Genomic DNA, 18,772 nt, shown 5'->3' with positions numbered 1-18,772 from the left:
CACGGATCATCCTTCAGCCCGACACTGTTCAACATCTACATGGCCCCGCTCGCGCAAGTCGCCCGACAGCACGACCTCAACATAATCTCCTACGCCGACGACACTCAACTGATCCTCTCCCTCACTAAGGACCCCCTCACCGCCAAATCCAACCTCCACGAAGGAATGAAGGCCGTCGCCGACTGGATGAAGATCAGCTGACTGAAGCTGAACTCGTACAAGACGGAGGTCCTCATCCTCGGCTTCAACCCTTCAGCCTGGGATGACTCCTGGTGGCCTACGGCACTGGGAGCAGCCCTGACACCCACCGACCACGCACGCAACCTGGGACTCATCCTCGACTCAACACTCTCCATGACCAAGCAAGTCAATGCAGTCTCCTCCTCCTGCTTTAACACCCTCCGCATGCTCCGCAAGATCTACAGGTGAATCCCGACAGATACAAGAAGAACAGTCACCCAGGCCCTCGTCAGTAGCAAACTCGACTATGGAAACGCGCTCTACGCGGGAGCCCCGGACAAGCTCATCAAACGACTGCAACACATTCAAAACGCCTCTGCACGCCTGATCCTTGACGTACCATGCCACAGCCACATCACCCCCCCACCTGAGAAACCTGCACTGGCTCCCCGTCAACAAGAGGATTTCCTTCAAGCCCCTCATCCACGCACACAAGGCACTCCACAAGACCGGCCCAGCCTACCTCAACAGACGACTCTTCTTCTACCTTCCCAAACGCCAGCTCCGTTCTGCCGATCTCACCCTCGCCACCGTCCCTCGCATCCGAAGAACAACCACCAGCGGCAGATCCTTCTCCCACTTCGCCGCCAAGATCTGGTACACCCTCCCACTAAGCCTATGACAGACCCAAGACCTGCTGACCTTCAGGAGGCTACTCAAGACCTGGCTGTTCGACCAGTAGAGCCACGCCCCCCTTTTTCCCCAGCGCCTCGAGACCCTCACGGGTAAGTAGTGCGCTCTACAAATTCTTGATTGATTGATTTCCTGTGGGATGCTACAAGGCCATCTTTGATGGGCTTCTCAGAACCTATACTAAAGCAAATGGAGGATTGCATTTCCAAGGAATAACAGCCTTCGCCTGTGGGCTGCTTCCTATGTTCCATATCCCAGGTTGCCCATTTCAAAGCGGAATACTCTGCTAAAACAGTTTCCATTAATATAAGGCTGAAAATGAATGATTATGAGTAAAATAAAGTGCTGCAAAAATGCAGCTAAGTTTCCATATTTATGCTGCTAAATTTCCATATTTGTGCCGCTAAATTTGCTAATCCATGCCGCTATATCCTGGGGGGACTGTATAGGGTTTAGGGTAGTGTAGTGGTGTTTGGGTAGTGTAGGGGGTCGTGCTGGGGTAGTGTTTTAGGGTTAGGGGTAGTGTAGGGGGGGGAGTAGTGTGGGTAGTGGTTTAGGGTAGTGTTGTAGTGTTTTAGGGTAGTGTAGGGGTGGGAGTAGTGCGGGTAGTGGTTTAGGGTAGTGGTGTAGTGTTTTAGAGTGTAGGGTAGTGTGGGGGGAGGAGTGTGGGTAGTGGTTTAGGGTAGTGTAGTGTTTGTGTAGTGTAGTGGTTTAGGGTTTAGTGTAGTGTTGTAGTGTTTGTGTAGTGTAGTGTTTTAGGGTTTAGGGTAGGGTTGTAGTGTTGGTGTAGTGTTTTAGGAGTTTAGGGTAGTGTCGTAGTGTTTGTGTAGTGTAGTGTTTTAGGGTAGTGTTGTGGGGGTCATGCAGGGTAGTGTAGTGTTATTGTAGGGAGAGGACTGGGGGTCGGGGGAGGGTTGTGCAGGTTTAGGTTAGAGTCACTTACCTTGCAAACGTTAACCACGACTATAGCTTTACCACGCTTGCCTTTGCGTTGTAATGGCGTACGTAGTAAAAGCGTAGTCATGGTAAAATGTTGCGATGTAATGGCATGTTGTTGTCTTTGACATTGCGTAGTAATACCACGTAGTAATGGCACGCATTGTAATGGCACGCGTGGTATTGGTATGCGATGTAATGACATACATCCCACTAGGAATAAGAAAGCAGTTATCTGAAACACGCTGGGGAAGGCTGAAGAATGTTCATCATTCCCCATTCTCACTCAATGGACTATAGTTGTTGAACTCAGAAGAAACCACCAGCAGAAATAATGTGTCCCATTCATGAAACCACATGGCAGGAATCCTCTTTGTTTCAGAAAAAAACAATTATTTTGTGTCTAGAGCAGTACAAGAGATTTCTGTCTTTGGGACTGTCTCAGTTTCCATGGCATTGTGCAGGTCAAAGATCAGAGGTCGTGATATTGGTACCTTGCGGGAGGCCAAGATCTGCTTCAGTAGCTTGTGGAAGTACTGCTGCTGTGAGCACAAGTACCGTTTGTACTGTGATTTGAAGCAAAGCTGTCGGTACTTCACCACCTCTGGATTGAAGTGCCCATCTATGGAAGAAAACAAGAGTTGGTTAAGTTTGAGAAGTCCCACAATAAAACCACCTTGCTATTTCCTTTTTTAAGGTTCACAACACAAAGTCCTATAGTAAGCTTCAAAGGATGAGTGACATCAGCTAAGTAGTCACAAACATTCGCACTCTTAGCTACCGTTCTCAAGGGAACATAAGCGGGTTTCTACACATGAAACAATAGAACATGCAAACTTATATCAATAGTGAGCCCAAGAACGCAAGATGGAAAGTAACATTAATTACTCTGATAATGCTTTTGGTTTCTTCGGCAGAAGGGAGCAGTATGGAATATAGACGAGAGAGAGGAGAGAATATATATATATATATATATATATATATATATATATATATATATATATATATATATATACACCAATCTTCGTGGCAGAAAACAGTTTATTCAATTATAAGCCGTATGATGTGTTTCGGGCAGGGGAATGCCTTGATCACATGATATATATAAACACATATATATATATATACACACATATACATACATACATATATATATATATATATATATATACACACATATACATATATATATATATATATATATATATATATACACACACACATATACATACATATTTTAATTATTTAATTAGCACTTTTGCACTTTTTTGCACTGATAGTGGGTAAGCAGGGTGATTCATTACACTGTTTAAAATTAAGACCAGGGTGGCTACAATTATAGAAAGTTTTGTCTCAGCCCACTTGGGCTTGATTTCGATCACTTATAGCAACAAGGAGTGATACACCATGACCCTTGAAGATTGCAATAATATTTACATTCAAGATGTTTGTTTTATACAATGTTTTTAATATCCAATGCAATAATAATGATGGTATTTATATATCCAATGCAATTTGGTAAAATAATATTGGCATTTTTAGCTTTTACAAATCCAATTTTGGAATGTTTTAATTGATTTTAAATGCCATTTCTCGCTTTTTAAATACCATGATTTTACCTATGTATGCATTATTTATCATATCTATACAATTAGGTATTTATTGTGATATTTAATTTGAATGCATATTTGCACCAAGTGAACCTCTTGTTCAGTGGTATTTAGTAACTTTTCTATTTCTATGTATTGGTCACCACAGTCGAATACGTTACTTCCTTCACTGTCACTTTTTAAATTCTGGTCAGCTACAAAGCAACATGTCATGTGATCAAGGCCCGAGTGGGGGTCGAAACGCGTTATGGTGGGCATGCTGGGCATCTAATAAAAATGTATTGAATTGCACCAAGAACTTCGGTGTATATATATATATATATATATATATATATATATATATATATATATATATATATATATATATATTTTAAACACAAGGAGGGCGGCACAACTGGATACTTATTTAGAAGCTTTTATTACACAAACACTCCACCGACGCGTTTCAGCCTCACGGCTTTTCTCACGGTCAGCAAGTCCCTTTTTTGCTTTTTGTTTATATACTGCCCCATCGTAGCCATAAGGTGGCATTATGGGATACGTAGTTTTTCAAGCATTTTGTTTCAACAATACATTTAAAACAGACAAAGGACTGGTGTGCTCTGATTATGCAAGTATAGTACTTATCGTCCTTAGTTAGTTCACTTAGGGCATCTTTATGAGTTCATAATTTCCTTACTGCAGTGTAGGGTATAGTACCCTATTACAGTCAAAAAAAGTTTATGCTGAGTTCAAATTCACTCGAGGTGTATGTGGAGATCCTCTCCAAAGTTCATGCCTCTGGGGTGTTTTGTTCAGAATTGGATTATGAAACGTGATTCCATCTGTCGTAGGAGACGGACTGTGTCTCCTCCTCTTTCTTGTTTGGGCAACATTTTTAATCCGTAGAAGTTCATGGCTCGCCAATCCCCATTTTGACAAAAGTTCAAATGTTTGGCTGTGGCATATAGCATGTTTAAGTTTTTTACAGCCCGGATGTGCTCCAGTATTCTTTTCTTTAACATACATGTAGTGGACCCTATATATTTCATTCCACATTTGCATTCTATCACGTACACTACGTTTTTGGATGTGCATGTGATGTATTGTTTGATCGGCATGTATTTTCCATTTGGTTCCATTACACTCTTCATTTTTTTGCCTATTTTACATGCTTTGCATGCAGTGCATGGTTTAAAGCCTACATTTTGTTCCGTCCACCATTTAGGTTGTTGATTGATCTGAAAGTGGCTTTTGACTAGTAGGTCTTGAAGAGATGTGTTTTTTTTTGTATGTAATGGAAGGGTGTTTGCCTGCCAATGGCCCAATGTCTGGATCACTAGTTATTAAATGCCAATATTTTTTCATTTTTTTTGCAATTAATCCACTCTCTTTATTGTAAGTGGTTATGAATCTTGGAGGATCCTTGTCTTGTGGGGGTTTCTTCTTTTCAATCAAAGTCTCTGCTCTGTTGATTTTATCAACTTTCTTTTTACAGTCTTTCAATACATAATCTTTATATCCTCTGGATTGGAATCTTGTTGTGCTTTCAAGCATCATCTTTTCTGCATCTTCCGATTTTGAACAATTTCTCTTTAATCGTACATATTCTCCATACGGAATGCTTTTGAGTAGTGATTTCGGATGAAAGCTCGTGCCATGGAGAACACTATTGGTGGCAGTCTTTTTTCGGAACAGCGTAGTTTCCAATTTTCCTTCCAAGATGTAGACCTTAGTATCTAAAAAAATCTATTTCTTTTTTATTGGTTGTGCTTGTAAATTGGAGTCCGATTTCATTTTGATTGAGTGTGGTAAAGAATTTCTGGAATTGGTCATTGGTCCCATTCCAGATCAGAAAAAGATCATCAATATATCTGACCCAAAGAATTATTCGATCAAGTTCTTCCTGTTCGCTGTTGTTCCACACTATCATTTTTTCCCAATACCCCATGGTGATGTTCGCATAGTTGGGAGAAAAAGATATTCCCATGGCCGTGCCACATTCTTGCTTGTACAGATCATTGTTAAAAAGAAACACATTGTTGGTCAAGCATAGCTCTATCATCTTTAGAATCATTGCTGTGTGTTGCATTTCTTTGATGCTGCGTTGTTGCAAAAAGTATTTGCATGCTTTCAAACCTACTTCGTGTCTTATTGATGTATAAAGTGACACAACGTCTATTGTCACTAAGAGATAACTAGGATTCCATGGTATGTCCATTAAGATCCTAAGAAAGTCTCCAGTGTCCTTCAAGTAAGATGGCATGCTTTGGGCAATCGGAGTGAGAAAAGTATCCACATACCTCGAGACCTTTTCATATAGTGAGTTACACGAAGACACAATTGGTCTCCCTGGTGGTTGAATTAGTGTTTTATGAATCTTCGGTAAAAAATAGACACATGGGGTGATTGGATATTCTGTTGTCATATATTTTCTCTCGTCTTCATTTATCAATCCTTTAGCTTGCCAGGTTTGTAGTTGTTCTTTTAAGTCAGACATCATTTTCACTATAGGGTTGGCTTTCAATTTGCTATAGTGTTGTGAAATCTTTAACTGCCGTTCTGCTTCTAGGATGTAATCCTTAGTGTCCAGGATAACGATATTTCCCCCTTTGTCGGCGGGTTTTATCGTTATCGTTGCATTGTTCATCAGACTTTGAATTGCCTCTCTTTCTTTAATTGATAGATTCTGTCTGTTGTTGTCTTTAACCTTTGTAAGGTTATCTAGCTCTTCCATCATAGCGTCAGAGAACAGGTCTATTTTATTTCCCGGCGATAGAACTGGACAGTATCGAGATTTGTTTTTTAATCCAGCATTTTTACTTAGATTAGTTTGAATGTCCATTTGTTCTAACATTTGTGAGTCCGTTATGATATTGCCATCAGGGTTAAACATTGTTTCGAAAGTCTCTCTTAGGTCAGACAATTGTTCAATGGTAGTAGTGCAGCTCTCCTCAATTGCCAATTCAGTGGTGTCATTTACCGGATTTGATGTAACTTTGTTGGCATGGATTTTAGCCAATTTTAATTTCCTCACGAACTTGTACAGGTCAATTTTAGTTTGCGGATAATCAAAATGGGCTTCTGGACAAAACGATAAACCTTTGTTCAACACGCTTTTTTCTTCCTGTGTTGGTTGATATTGCGATAAGTTCACGATTAGGTTGGTCACTTCCTGTTGCGTAGAGGGTATTGCCTTCTTTCGTTGCTTGGACCTGCGGGTTTTGCGGGTACTGATGAGGGATTTGGTTGGTTTTGTACACCTCTTCCTCTCCCTCTGTTCTGAAAGTGCATTCTCCCTCTTCCTCCCCCTCTGGTGATGTTTTTCTCTAGATTCACCATTTTTACCTCGTCTAAAATATTGAAGTTTTTTGACTGATCGCCTGTTGCTTCTATTAGGCTTGCATCTGATTCACTTCCACTTGATGCCTGTGTGGTGGGAGGAAAGTTCTTTTTAGGTTTTGCCTGGCGAAAAGATGCGCTCTGCGCATCTTTTTCGCGCAGGCGAAAACCTGATGAGAACTGTAGTGTGGCTTTGGGTCGGCCCTCGTCATTCATTGGCTGGCTCCATAAATGGAGCCTAGCCATTGGACGAGGGGCCTGTCCGTCAATGCCGGACCAGATTCGGGGGCGTTCCCGAGATTCTTTGGCTTTTGCCGACGTCACGCGACGTCAGCCGAAAGCAGGGAACGCCCCCGAATCTGGTCCGGCATTGACCGGCACCCGCCTTCCTGCTTGCGTGAGTGCTTTGTTTTTTTTGCCGTGTGTGTCTGTTCCCGCTCCCCCACCCCCCCCTCCGCTGTCAGTGTGTCCGTGTGTGTCTGTTCGCACCCCCCCCTCCCTCCCCCTCCGCTGTCAGTGTGTGGCCGTTCCCGCCCCCCTCCCGCTCTCCGTTGTATCCTGCGAATAGAACTGAGGCACACTTGGCTAAAGCTAGCGTCCGAGGATCACACAGTCTGTCTGGCCAAGTGGGGCAGCCAGGAGGATTAACAATGGGGCTCCATAATGTATCAAGTAGCAATCTAGCCACTGCCCTAAAAAAGCGATTAACCTCCCTTGCTGGTGCCGAGAAGCTTCCTGGTGACAGGAGGCTGACACATATTTAATTACAAGTCTGGTGGGGGCGTGGCTCTGGTGCCTGGCACTGGGAGCGCCATGTTACACTGGGCACCGCGGGCCTCGCGCAGCTCGGCACGTGGAAGTGTCTGCTGCAGTCTCCTCTGCGTCATAGGGTACCTGTGACAGCACCGTCTGTGCGCGTGTGAATGTGGCACGGTAGGTGCTCTCCCGAGTGTCTCTCTCTTCTCGAGAGCTCGTGAGAGCTTAGGGAGAGAAGGAAGATGGGGGAAAGGAAGCGGGAATTTACTGTGCTCTCCCCTTACTCACAAGATGTCCATCCCCACCTTAGACCATAAAACACTTGTCACCCGTTATGTATTTTTTATATTTCATGATTGTTTTGCCACACTAGGTATGGAATACTTGGCCTCTTTTTTTTAAAACGGATCATGTTTTTGAAAACAGAAATGCAAATACTGCACCTGTTGTTCGGCTGTCCGTTCTCTGTGGTACAAGAACAGGGCATGTTCGAGTGTGCTCTTGAGAAGAGGGAGATTTTATGAACGCACACATTGCACAATGAGCACAATTGTATGCAGAAGTGAAGGGTTGCCTCGCAGATTCCTGCAGTGTTCGGCTTGCAGTGGTCCGTGGTTTCAATGGAAATGTCCCCGTTTTGTGTACATTTCTTGCAGGGGAGGCTGATTGCATCAATACTAGTGGTGAATCCGGGTATCATGTTTGGATGTGTTCGTTGTATTCGGATATTTTCTGTCAACTCGAGTAATCAGCTTGTGACCAGGAAAAAGGAAATCAATGAGATACATAAATTATTCCTCGGGAGCGGGAGTTGTATGTGTGTGTGTGTGTGTGTGTAAACACGCACATATATATATAATAAACACGCAGGTATATAATTTGTCTTTTATTTCCATTGTAAAACAGGCCATGACCCCCCTCCCTAAACTCAACTGTGGTACTAAATCTCATGTTATATATTGTGCACCTGCATATATGGTTTGTGCCGGAGAATTTTATTGTGTTTCTTTTCTTTATTTATTTTTGTAACCATATTTCACTGAAATCAGGATGCAGAGGCTATTGCAATTTGTTCAGCACTGTACAACCACACCGAAGGGATATCTGTGATTATTAGGGGAGTTGTTTCCCTGTGTAGAGTAATAGTTGAATGCAATCTGTGAAGCAACATAGGTGTTTTTCTCCTGCTTCTTTTGCTGAATTGTGATAATAACATCTAATTTGATCTTTGCACCGAAGTAGTAACGTGTGAATGTGTGCTTATTAGTACGGTTAATCTAAATAACATGTTATGTGTTAATGGGCCACATTTATTTTCAAAGCCATGGCATAAACATGGGTGTAACTATGTAAATGATTAACCAAGGGAGCAACTAAACTGGCACTGGCAGCAACTTGAGAGCAGCAATGCATCAGCAAAGCTTTAACCAATAGTGTAGCAAACTGTGAAGGGTGTTAGCAAGCAGAGGAGGGAAGCCTGGCCTCGAGGCGCTTGACTTGTAAATTGTAATCTAAACTGGATGTGGTGAGAAGTGGACGAAAAAGAGGGGCTCCCGGTGGCTGTAGGCAACAGATGTGGTGAGGAGGGCAGGTGCAAAGAGTCGCGTCATCACTAGAGCTGCTTCCTCTGCTCTGACGCGGAAACGGGCAGTCAGGTAAGTTTTCTTATTTTAAAAAAATTTACTTTTTAACCCCCGCGCGAGTCCCCCTCCCCCCCCCACCCCCCGCCCGCACCCCCAAGTCCCGTCGTCCCCCGTACCCCCAAGTCTCCCCCCCCCCCCCCTCACCCCGCGCGAGCCCCCCCCCCCACGAGTCATAAGGATCGGAATGACTTAGGATGTATTCGTCTTCCAAAATGGTTTGCGAGACTAAAATAGTGGCTGAAGATCACAATTCCATACCGGGGAGCGCACAGAAAGATGCCCAGATCGTGTCCTCCTCCCAGATGTGGCCCTTGATGCCAGCAGCTGCCCCGGTCTCCTCGTCCTTTGTCGCCGCTGAAGAGGAGGATGCCAGGACCAAGGACCGGGTTTACATTCGGGAATTTCAGCCCTCGGACCAGGAGGTGGCACGGCGCATCTACGAGGGGATTCTGGAACGGATCCCCAGTACTGCCTTTAGGGGGCTGAAACACGAGCCCCTCATTCAGATCCTATATGCCCTGCTCATAGGTAAACGCACACCAATCTGAGAACGTCAGTACTTTCGTTGCATGGACGAGACACAAGGACAAGAACTGGTGATACCCAATATATCAGATGCCAGGCTGTCTCCCTCGGCCTTAGTATGCATGGTTGTGTCTACGTTTTATGTGTCCATGTTTTCAAATGAAGGTCCGTAAAATGCATAATGTGCTCCTGTAAATGTGATCATATCTCATATATGTTAAATTGGAGTGCGTTGAATAAAATTAATTAAGCACATTACTTCAGCCCTTGTGTGCGTTTCCAGTATCGGTTTCTCCGATACTTTAGGTGCAAATGTCCCTTTTTGACCCGCTAGTTTATTAGCAAGGAGCGTAGCTTGACAACCATCGCCTTCTGTTAAAAAGAGGCCAGTGAAGGGGTGTGAAGTGTCACAAAGGTGTGAAGCGCCTGCCCCGGAGGAGGGCTGGCACCATGTGAGCTTGGGGCTCGGAGCCAAACCATGGTGGACCTGGTCGGCTGCCCCAGGAGACACCTCTGCGAGCCCCTACCGCCCCCCGCCCTGCTCTGCTGGGCCCTGCTGCTGCTCTGCGCCCCGGAGAGCTCCGCACTGGCAGACTTCTCAGTGAAGACCCTCTCTGCTTCCCAGCCTGCCCTCTCCCAGCCTGCCCTCTCCCAGCCTGCCCTCTCCCAGCCTGCCCTCTCCCAGCCTGCCCTCTCCCAGCCTGCCCTCTCCCAGCCTGCCCTCTCGCAGCCTGCCTTCTCCCAGCCTGCCCTCTCCCAGCCTGCCCTCTCCCAGCCTGCCCTCTCCCAGCCTGCCCTCTCGCAGCCTGCCCTCTCGCAGCCTGCCCTCTCGCAGCCTGTCCTCTCGCAGCCTGTCCTCTCGCAGCCTGCCCACTCCCAGCCTGCCCACTCCCAGCCTGCCCACTCCCAGCCTGCCCTCTCCCAGCCTGCCCACTCCCAGCCTGCCCTCTCCCAGCCTGCCCTCTCCCAGCCTGCCCTCTCGCAGCCTGCCCTCTCGCAGCCTGCCCTCTCGCAGCCTGTCCTCTCGCAGCCTGTCCTCTCGCAGCCTGCCCACTCCCAGCCTGCCCACTCCCAGCCTGCCCACTCCCAGCCTGCCCACTCCCAGCCTGCCCACTCCCAGCCTGTCCTCTCGCGGCCTGTCCTCTCCCGGCCTGTCCTCTCCCGGCCTGCCCACTCCCAGCCTGTCCCCTCCCTGCCCTTTCCCAGTCTGTCCTCTTCCAGCCTGTCCACTTCCAGCCTGCCCTATCCCAGCCTGTCCCCTCCATGACCTTTCCCAGCCTGTCCTCTCCCAGCTTGTCCACTTCCAGCCTGCCCTCTCCCAACCTGCCCTCTCCCAGCCTGTCCCCTCCCTGCCCTCTCCCAGCCTGCCCTCTCCCAGCCTGTCCCCTCCCTGCCCTCTCCCAGCCTGTCCTCTCCCTGCCTGTTGTCGTGTCCCGGCGGCAGCAGGCAGCAGGCAAGAGCGTGCACTGCGTCCCCGAAGTAACAGCCCTAAAGAAAGCAAGAAGTACACCCCCCTCCCACCAATCCCTGTTAGGTAGTGGAAACTGTCCAAACTGGGGTGCAGACAGCCCCTCTCACCTTTCAGCCTGGTACCACTGCACCAGCCGCACTATTTCCCTACTGACCGTTCTCCACTTCAGCCCCGTCTAAATTACAATTCCTGCTTGTGACCCTTTTGCCTGCTTGTGCTTGTTTTCGTGACCCTGTTGCCTGCTTGTGCCTCCGTGTGCCCCATATTGCCTGCTTGTGCCTCCGTGTGCCCCTGTTGCCTGCTTGTGCCTCCGTTTTCGTGCCCCTGTTGCCTGCTTGTGCTGTGTGGGTGTGTGTGGAAGGCTCTGTGTGGGTGTGTGGAGGGCTCTGTGTGGGGAGCTTTGTGTGGCTGTGTGTGTGGGGGGCTCTGTGTGGCTGTGTGTGTGGGGGGCTCTGTGTGGGGGTGTGTGGGGGGGCTCTGTGTGTGTTTGTGTGTGTCATTTGCGAGAGATAAAGCTAGTGGCATTGTAAATGACAATGCCATTTATTTATGTTAAAAAAAAACATAAATAAAAATAATGTCAAGAGCAATGCCAATAGCTCTAACTTTAACAAAGGCAAAACCATTGCATTGTAAATGCTTGTTTAAGTTATCATAGCGTCTCGCAAAAGTCAGGATTCGACCATGCATATAGTCCAATTCATCTCTTTTGAACTTACGCTCTTTGCGTTCTTGTATTTCTACTTCATATGCATCCAGTCTTGCTTCCATTTCTAGTCTTAACTTGGTGATTTCTTCCTGTTTAGTTTCTTTGGAGACAAGTTCTTCAAGCTCTTTTATTTTTATTGTGATGTCATCAATATCCATTTTGGCGTGTTTAATGAGAATACGCATCATATTTAAGGAACACATCGTGTTGTTTTCTAACCATTCCAAAATCAATTCCTCCTTAGTGTCTGGGTGTGTTGGCATAGTGAATATCCTTAATCCACGCGGAATTCGTTTGACTTCCACATAGTTTTCAAGCGTTATGATTTCCCAGCTTTTGTTCACTTCTTTTTTGTACAAACGTTCCAATGCGTTCATTTGTTGTTTTAGCGTGACATTTCCATTTTCAGGTGCCTTGGTTTTAAGTGTCACGTCTACCGTTATATCCCCTGATTTAAACATTGTGGATGCCTTTGTAGCGCGTTTAGCAGCTCGCGCTTCCATTTTTGTAGTTTTCTCACAGTCTTCAAGTCAAGTCAAGAGAGATTTATATAGCGCGCTACATACCCATAGGGTCTCAAGGCGCTTGAGGAAGGGTGGGGGGTTATTTGTCGAATATCCAAGTTTTAAGTTGCTTTCTGAATGCTAGGTGGTTCTGAGTAAGGCGAAGGTGAGTAGGAAGTGTGTTCCAGGTTTTAGCTGCCAGGTAGGAGAAGGATCTACCTCCCATGGTGGTTTTGTTGATGCGAGGTACAGTGGCAAGGGCTTGCTTGGAGGATCGAAGCTGACGGGAGGGGGTGTAGAAGGACAGTCGTGTGTTGAGGCATTCGGGTCCAAGTTCGTAAAGTGATTTGTGTGCGTGGGTTAGGAGGCGGAAAGTGATCCTCTTATTTACGGGGAGCCAGTGGAGGTTTTTCAGGTGACCAGAGATGTGTTCTTTACGCGGGATGTCTAGTATGAGCCTGGCTGAAGCGTTCTGGATGCGTTGGAGTTTTTTCTGGAGTTTTGCGGTGGTACCGGCGTATAGGGTGTTTCCGTAATCTAGGCGGCTCGTGACCAGTGCGTGGGTGACCGTTTTTCTAGTTTCGGTGGGGATCCAGCAAAATGTTTTTTTGAGCATGCGAAGAATGTTGAAGCAAGATGATGAGACTGCGTTGACTTGTCTGGTCATCGAGAGAGAGGAGTCCAGGATGACGTCCAGGTTCCGTGCGTGGTCAGTTGGGATGGGTGCTTTTCCTAGGGCAGCTGGCCACCAAGAGTCATCCCAGGCGGAGGGGGTGGTGCCTAAGATGAGGACTTCTGTTTTGTCTGAGTTCAGTTTCAGACGGCTGTGCTTCATCCACTCGGCTACTTCTTTCATTCCTTCATGTAGGTTGGTTTTGGCGGTGTTAGGGTCTTTGGTGAGTGAGAGGATCAGTTGGGTGTCATCAGCGTAGGAGATGATGTTGAGGTTGTATTGGCGTGCGATGGCCGCGAGGGGGCTCATGTATACGTTGAAGAGGGTGGGGCTGAGTGAAGATCCTTGTGGCACGCCGCAGATGACTTCAGAGGCCTCTGACTTGAATGGTGGGAGGCGGACTCTCTGGGTTCTTCCAGTGAGGAACGAGGTGATCCATTCCAGTGCTTTTCCTTGGATTCCGACGTTTTTGAGGCGCTGTAGAAGGGTGCTATGACAGTGTCGAGTCTTGAGTCAGAGCACACCTTAACTGCAAGAGCGCTCTGTTCTAGGCGATTTTCTTAATAAATGCTTCACTTTCTCCAGTCTGATTCACAACAACCCGCCTCGCGTATTGTATACGCTATGACGCATTCACCGTTATTGTTTAACAGCCACTTCGATTACCTGCTTATTCGGTCGCTCATGTTGAACGGGAACGCTCACCTCGTAGTGGATTCTTTTGACAGCCGCAGCCGAGCCCGCCGCCTCTTCCACGAAGCATCCGAGGGCGTGCCCTTCAGGTTCCAGCAGGTCTGCTTCTCGCAGGTAATCGGGCGCTTCTCTCAGCAACGTATTCTCACAAAATGATCCTTCAAGCATGAGAGCGCTCGACAGTGTGTGCTCGACCCAAGGGCTGGATCATAGCCCAATTATTAATTTTAAACACAAGGAGGGCGGCACAACTGGATACTTATTTAGAAGCTTTTATTACACAAACACTCCACCGACGCGTTACAGCCTCACGGCTTTTCTCACGGTCAGCAAGTCCCTTTTTGCTTTTTGTTTATATACTGCCCCATCGTAGCCATAAGGTGGCATTATGTGATACGTAGTTTTTCAAGCATTTTGTTTCAACAATACATTTAAAACAGACAAAGGACTGGTGTGCTCTGATTATGCAAGTATAGTACTTATCGTCCTTAGTTAGTTCACTTAGGGCATCTTTATGAGTTCATAATTTCCTTACTGCAGTGTGAACTAACTAAGGACGATAAGTACTATACCAAACACCTGTGAGTAGTCCCGAGTGTAGCACAGGAATACTTGGACTCTTGCAGTTCTGTGCTAAATAAACCAGTGTTTCCCACCGTTTCCCCTTGGGTCGCTGTCTCTTTTCTCAGAAGGAGTGTTGGTGTATCAATTACAGCGTCACCCAGGGACGCTTCACAGATGACCCCCACTGCGCTTTGGGCAACCGGCTTCACTGGGACTTGGACTCATATATATATATATTCACTGAAAAAAACATAGGTTTCAGGGACGTTATAGTCAGTTGGACATTTCACTCGTACAAAACCAGAGAAATTCGGTCGTTATAGTTAGATGAGCTGGGGGGCGTGGCTACGAGCCGAACATGGCGGACGTGTAGCGACCTAGCTCCGTTCATAGCCCAACATACTTGCTAATTATCCTGCTTCCCTGTAACCCCCACTCACCCGACTCAGGTCCTTGGAGACGCAGTAAGTGTGTGGGACCCAACGACGGCGTTCACGAGTCCCGTGTCACCGGCTGAGACCGTGTGGGAACACCGGCACTGTCGAGGCCTGGTCCCCTGAGCGGAACCGCGGCCTGGATTTTGGAGGCGGGTCCGAGCTGACTATCGACGGCCGGCGCTGCGCCGGCCGAAGGGCAGCGCTGAATCATCCTGCGCCTCCGCGAGAGCATCTCAAGCGGATCGACGTGAAAGCGCCCCCTGGCCTGACCCCGGACAATCGCTGGAGGTAGCCGGGCTGGGCGACCGCTGCACCGCCGCAAGAGGGACTACGACTATGCACGACTCTTGTACGCCTGGCGGCGTCACCGAAGGCAAGCCTAGCGCCCAGCCACGAGCAGTGTGAACCATACGGCGCCCAGGCGTACATTGTGGCTGATCCGGAGGAGATACTTGTTTCTGCACCCAGACTGCGGCGTGTGACGCCATATAGGAACCGCACCACTGGCAGGGACTGCGACGCTGGGAGTGAGGCGGCCTCGCGATAAATGCAATAAGATACTGAGCCCAGTGCGATAATAGCTATCGTGCGTCCGCTAAGACAGCAACAGACACGTCGGATACGCGACGCAAGGCACACCCCGGTAAGGGAGTCTTGGCACGCCACTGCAGGCTACATACTGTGATGCCGTAGTGAGGGTTGGCAGCAGTGGAGCAAGAAGGTGCGGCGGCCCTCTGACTGGCCGAGACGCGGCCCCTGGAAGTACGGTAAGCGGCTGCTGCCTGTACCATCGAGAATTGTAACGCGCTGAGCCCCCACAAGAGAGGGGGGGTAAAGACTGCGACGCTGTACACGAGTGCTGGCATGCGACATCGGCGGGTCCCACCGGCTACACCCCAGACGGCCCTAGACCCGAGGCCCCTGGTCTGCTGGGCGCGCTGGTGGTAGAAGCTACCCACACAGAGTGAACGGATAGCCGGAAGTACGTGGTGCCCTCCTGGATACCAAGTGGGCGAGCAGGTCCAGACCACCGCCACCCTGCAGACGAGATCCATGGGGAAACACAGGACCAAGACTCAAGACCAGGGCACGAACGCGGACATGCAGTCCACTGGCTCGGAAGACCCATTGGCCTCCTCCAACGTGGAATTTATTCCGCCGACGGGCAAGGGCACGCAGGATGCCAAACTGGACCTCATACTGGCTGAAATTAGGGCCACAAGAGAGGCGCTGGAACTACGGATGGACAATATGGCCACTGGACTGTCGCTCCTTTGGGCAGACCACAATAAACTAGCTGAGAAGGTCACGGAACACAAGCTTGCGCTCGACGATCTAATACCGCAGCAGACGGATCACTCCACAAAGATAGAGGGCATGGAAAAACAGATAAAATTGCGGTGGGACAAGATGGATGACGCGGAAGGGCGGGACCGCCGCAATAATGTAAGAATCTTAGGAATACCGGAACAAAGTGAGGGGAGGAACCCCACGCAGTTCGTTGAAGACTGGCTCAAGAAGGTTGTTGGCCCGCAAGACCTAACCCCGTTGTATAGCGTAGAACGTGCGCACAGAATGCCTGCCAGACCGCCGAAGCCAGGGGCACCACCACGACCACTGATAGCACGCCTCCTTCACTATAAGGACCGGGACTCAGTTCTACGTGTGGCGAGAGAAAAGGCGCCGCTAAGGTATGAGGGTAAAACTATATCGGTGTACCCGGATTTCACCCCGGCGGTGCAGCGAGCCAGGTCTACGTTTCTAGGAGTGAAACGAAAATTACGGGACAGAAAATTGAAATATGCCCTGCTGTTCCATGCTCGCCTCAAAATTCTGTATGAAAATAAATCGCACTTCTTTGACACCCCTGAGGAAGCAGCGGAATGGATGGAGGTGACCCTAACGCCGCCGAACACACAGGACCCGTTTGAGGAGGACCGGAGTGGCGGGCCCTCGCGTCAGGACGAACACCATCCTCAATCCAACGCGGGTGAAGAGCACGCGGGAAATGCGACAGCGAGCAGAAAGACGCACCGGGCCGCTCTGGGAAGAGGGCGACTGTGGTCCAGCTGACGGAGGAGGCCTTGGCCGCGCACGATGCAAGAGGCATGACTGATCTGGACAGCACTTCAGGCACACACACGGAGGTGTCCGGCTCTGCGGATAGCTTGCAGCTTTTCCCCAAGATCACAGCACAAATGGCGGACGATCTCTGACTGTACCCTTTGCAGACTTCGGGTGGTAATGTATGAAACTCACTCACGGGAACGTAATAGGGTGGGTGGGACACGGGGGCACATCAGCTATGGGCACGCTGTAGCACCACTGACAGTTACCTGACAGGTGTACGTGGACTACACCCCCCATCATATAGAAATGTTCTGGATTGACTTTTGCCCACGTTGGGCAACATGGTTTGGACCTCAGGTTTTTCTGCTTGGGGACCTTAATGTTAGGGAGTTACACGTTTCAATGGCACTCGAATCACCGCATATTGTACACATGGCCTACCTACCTGGATGTCTGTTGGACATGAACACCACGATCAGACATGGGGACCCTTAATACCTACAAACTATGCACCTGGAATGTGCGGGGCATGGGGTCCATTCACACGAGGCACAGACTCTTGGCACAACTCAATCGGAGAGGTGTCATGATGGCCTGCCTCCAGGAGACCCATTTGAACAGTGCGGAGAGCGCAAAGCTGCTCAAGAAATGGAAGGGACAACTATTTGCTACTTCTTACTCTGTATTCTCAAGGGGGGCGGCCATATGGCTAAGGAACTCACTACCCTTTAAGATGGTGGAAGAGAGGATAGATAAGGAGGGCAGATATGTCTTTGTGCGTGGTCTGCTGGATGGCTCCCCTATTGTGCTTGGCAGTGTGTATGCACCGAACTCCGGCCAATCAGACTTTCTAGCAAGCGTAAGTGGGGTGTTGGCTGACTGGGCAGAATACCTGTGGATCATAGGCGGGGACTTTAACGCTGTATTGGACACCTTACTAGACAGGTCACATCCACCTCTGCACGCCACTGAGAGTAGAAGGCAGGCGGATGCACTGGCGCAATGGGCAAAGGGTTGGGATTTGGCAGACACATGGCACAGCAAACACTTGTTAAGCAGAGAGTACACATTTTACTCCCCGCCCCACGGATTGCACACTAGAATAGACCGATTTTTTTGCACCAAGCCCCTATTGGAGGCGGTCCTCGCGGCAGAACATATGGGTAAGACCCTCTCTGACCATAACCCAGTGGAAATAACACTGCAATGGGGCAGGGCCACGACACAGATACCGACATGGCGCCTAAATGCGGAACTGCTGGAGGATACTGTCTTCAAGACGTCACTGGCAGATGCCATTACAAATTACTTTACTATAAACACAGGTTCTGCTAGTTCCAGGCAAGTGGAATGGGACGCATTTAAAGTGTCCATCAGAGGGGAAGCAATGGCCACACGGGTGGGCATGAGACGCGAGGTGATTGACAGCCTTCAGGAGGTAGAGGGTCAGCTAGCCATGTTGGAAAGTGAGGCTGCTGGTACGAACCTGCCCTTTACACCGCTGCAGGAGGCACACATACGTCATGCTGAATTGCTAAAGGAACTGAGATTACTGGACTATAGGGAATACACCTGCAGACAACACACACAAGCAGACAGATCGGGGCCCCTGTTGGCCCGCATTATACGTGATATCCCTGCACACCTGCCCCTACTAGAGGTTGCTGACCAGGGGGGTCCATAGCCACAACATAGTTAGATATTAACACTGTTTTAAGGATTACTATGCCACATTGTACGGCCCACACCGACAGCTTTCGCACACGGCATTTGAGGAGTTTATGGAGGGACTAGACCTGCCGCAACTTGATGACCGACAAATAGATGACCTGAAGCGCCCTATAACGGTTGCAGAGGTTCGGCAGGCCATACGTGCACTCCAGAGGAATAAAACCCCGGGGACAGACGGCCTCCCGGCAGAGTTCTACGAAGCCTATATTGACCTAATTGCCCCGCGCCTACAAGTGGTATATCAAGAGGCACTGCAA

The 18,772-nt window shown here is 48.5% G+C and overlaps 1 protein-coding gene across 3 annotated transcripts in view; it reads right to left on the bottom strand.

Annotated features, from left to right (window-relative positions):
- The window catches only part of NFRKB (nuclear factor related to kappaB binding protein), a 1,053,863-nt gene that overhangs the window by 878,807 nt on the left and 156,284 nt on the right, over window positions 1-18,772 (bottom strand). For all 3 annotated transcript variants that reach the window (XM_078681973.1, XM_078681971.1, XM_078681974.1), the window contains exon 4: window positions 2,304-2,431. In XM_078681973.1, coding sequence (XP_078538099.1) covers window positions 2,304-2,431 — 128 coding nt within the window. The remainder of the gene's footprint in view (window positions 1-2,303; window positions 2,432-18,772) is intronic.

The sequence above is a fragment of the Lissotriton helveticus genome, chromosome 3_1 (assembly GCF_964261635.1).
Source record: "Lissotriton helveticus chromosome 3_1, aLisHel1.1, whole genome shotgun sequence".
NCBI classification, from domain to species: Eukaryota; Metazoa; Chordata; class Amphibia; order Caudata; family Salamandridae; genus Lissotriton; species Lissotriton helveticus.
The sequence above is the reverse complement of the archived record's forward strand: the minus strand, read 5'-3'. Positions and strand labels throughout refer to the sequence as shown.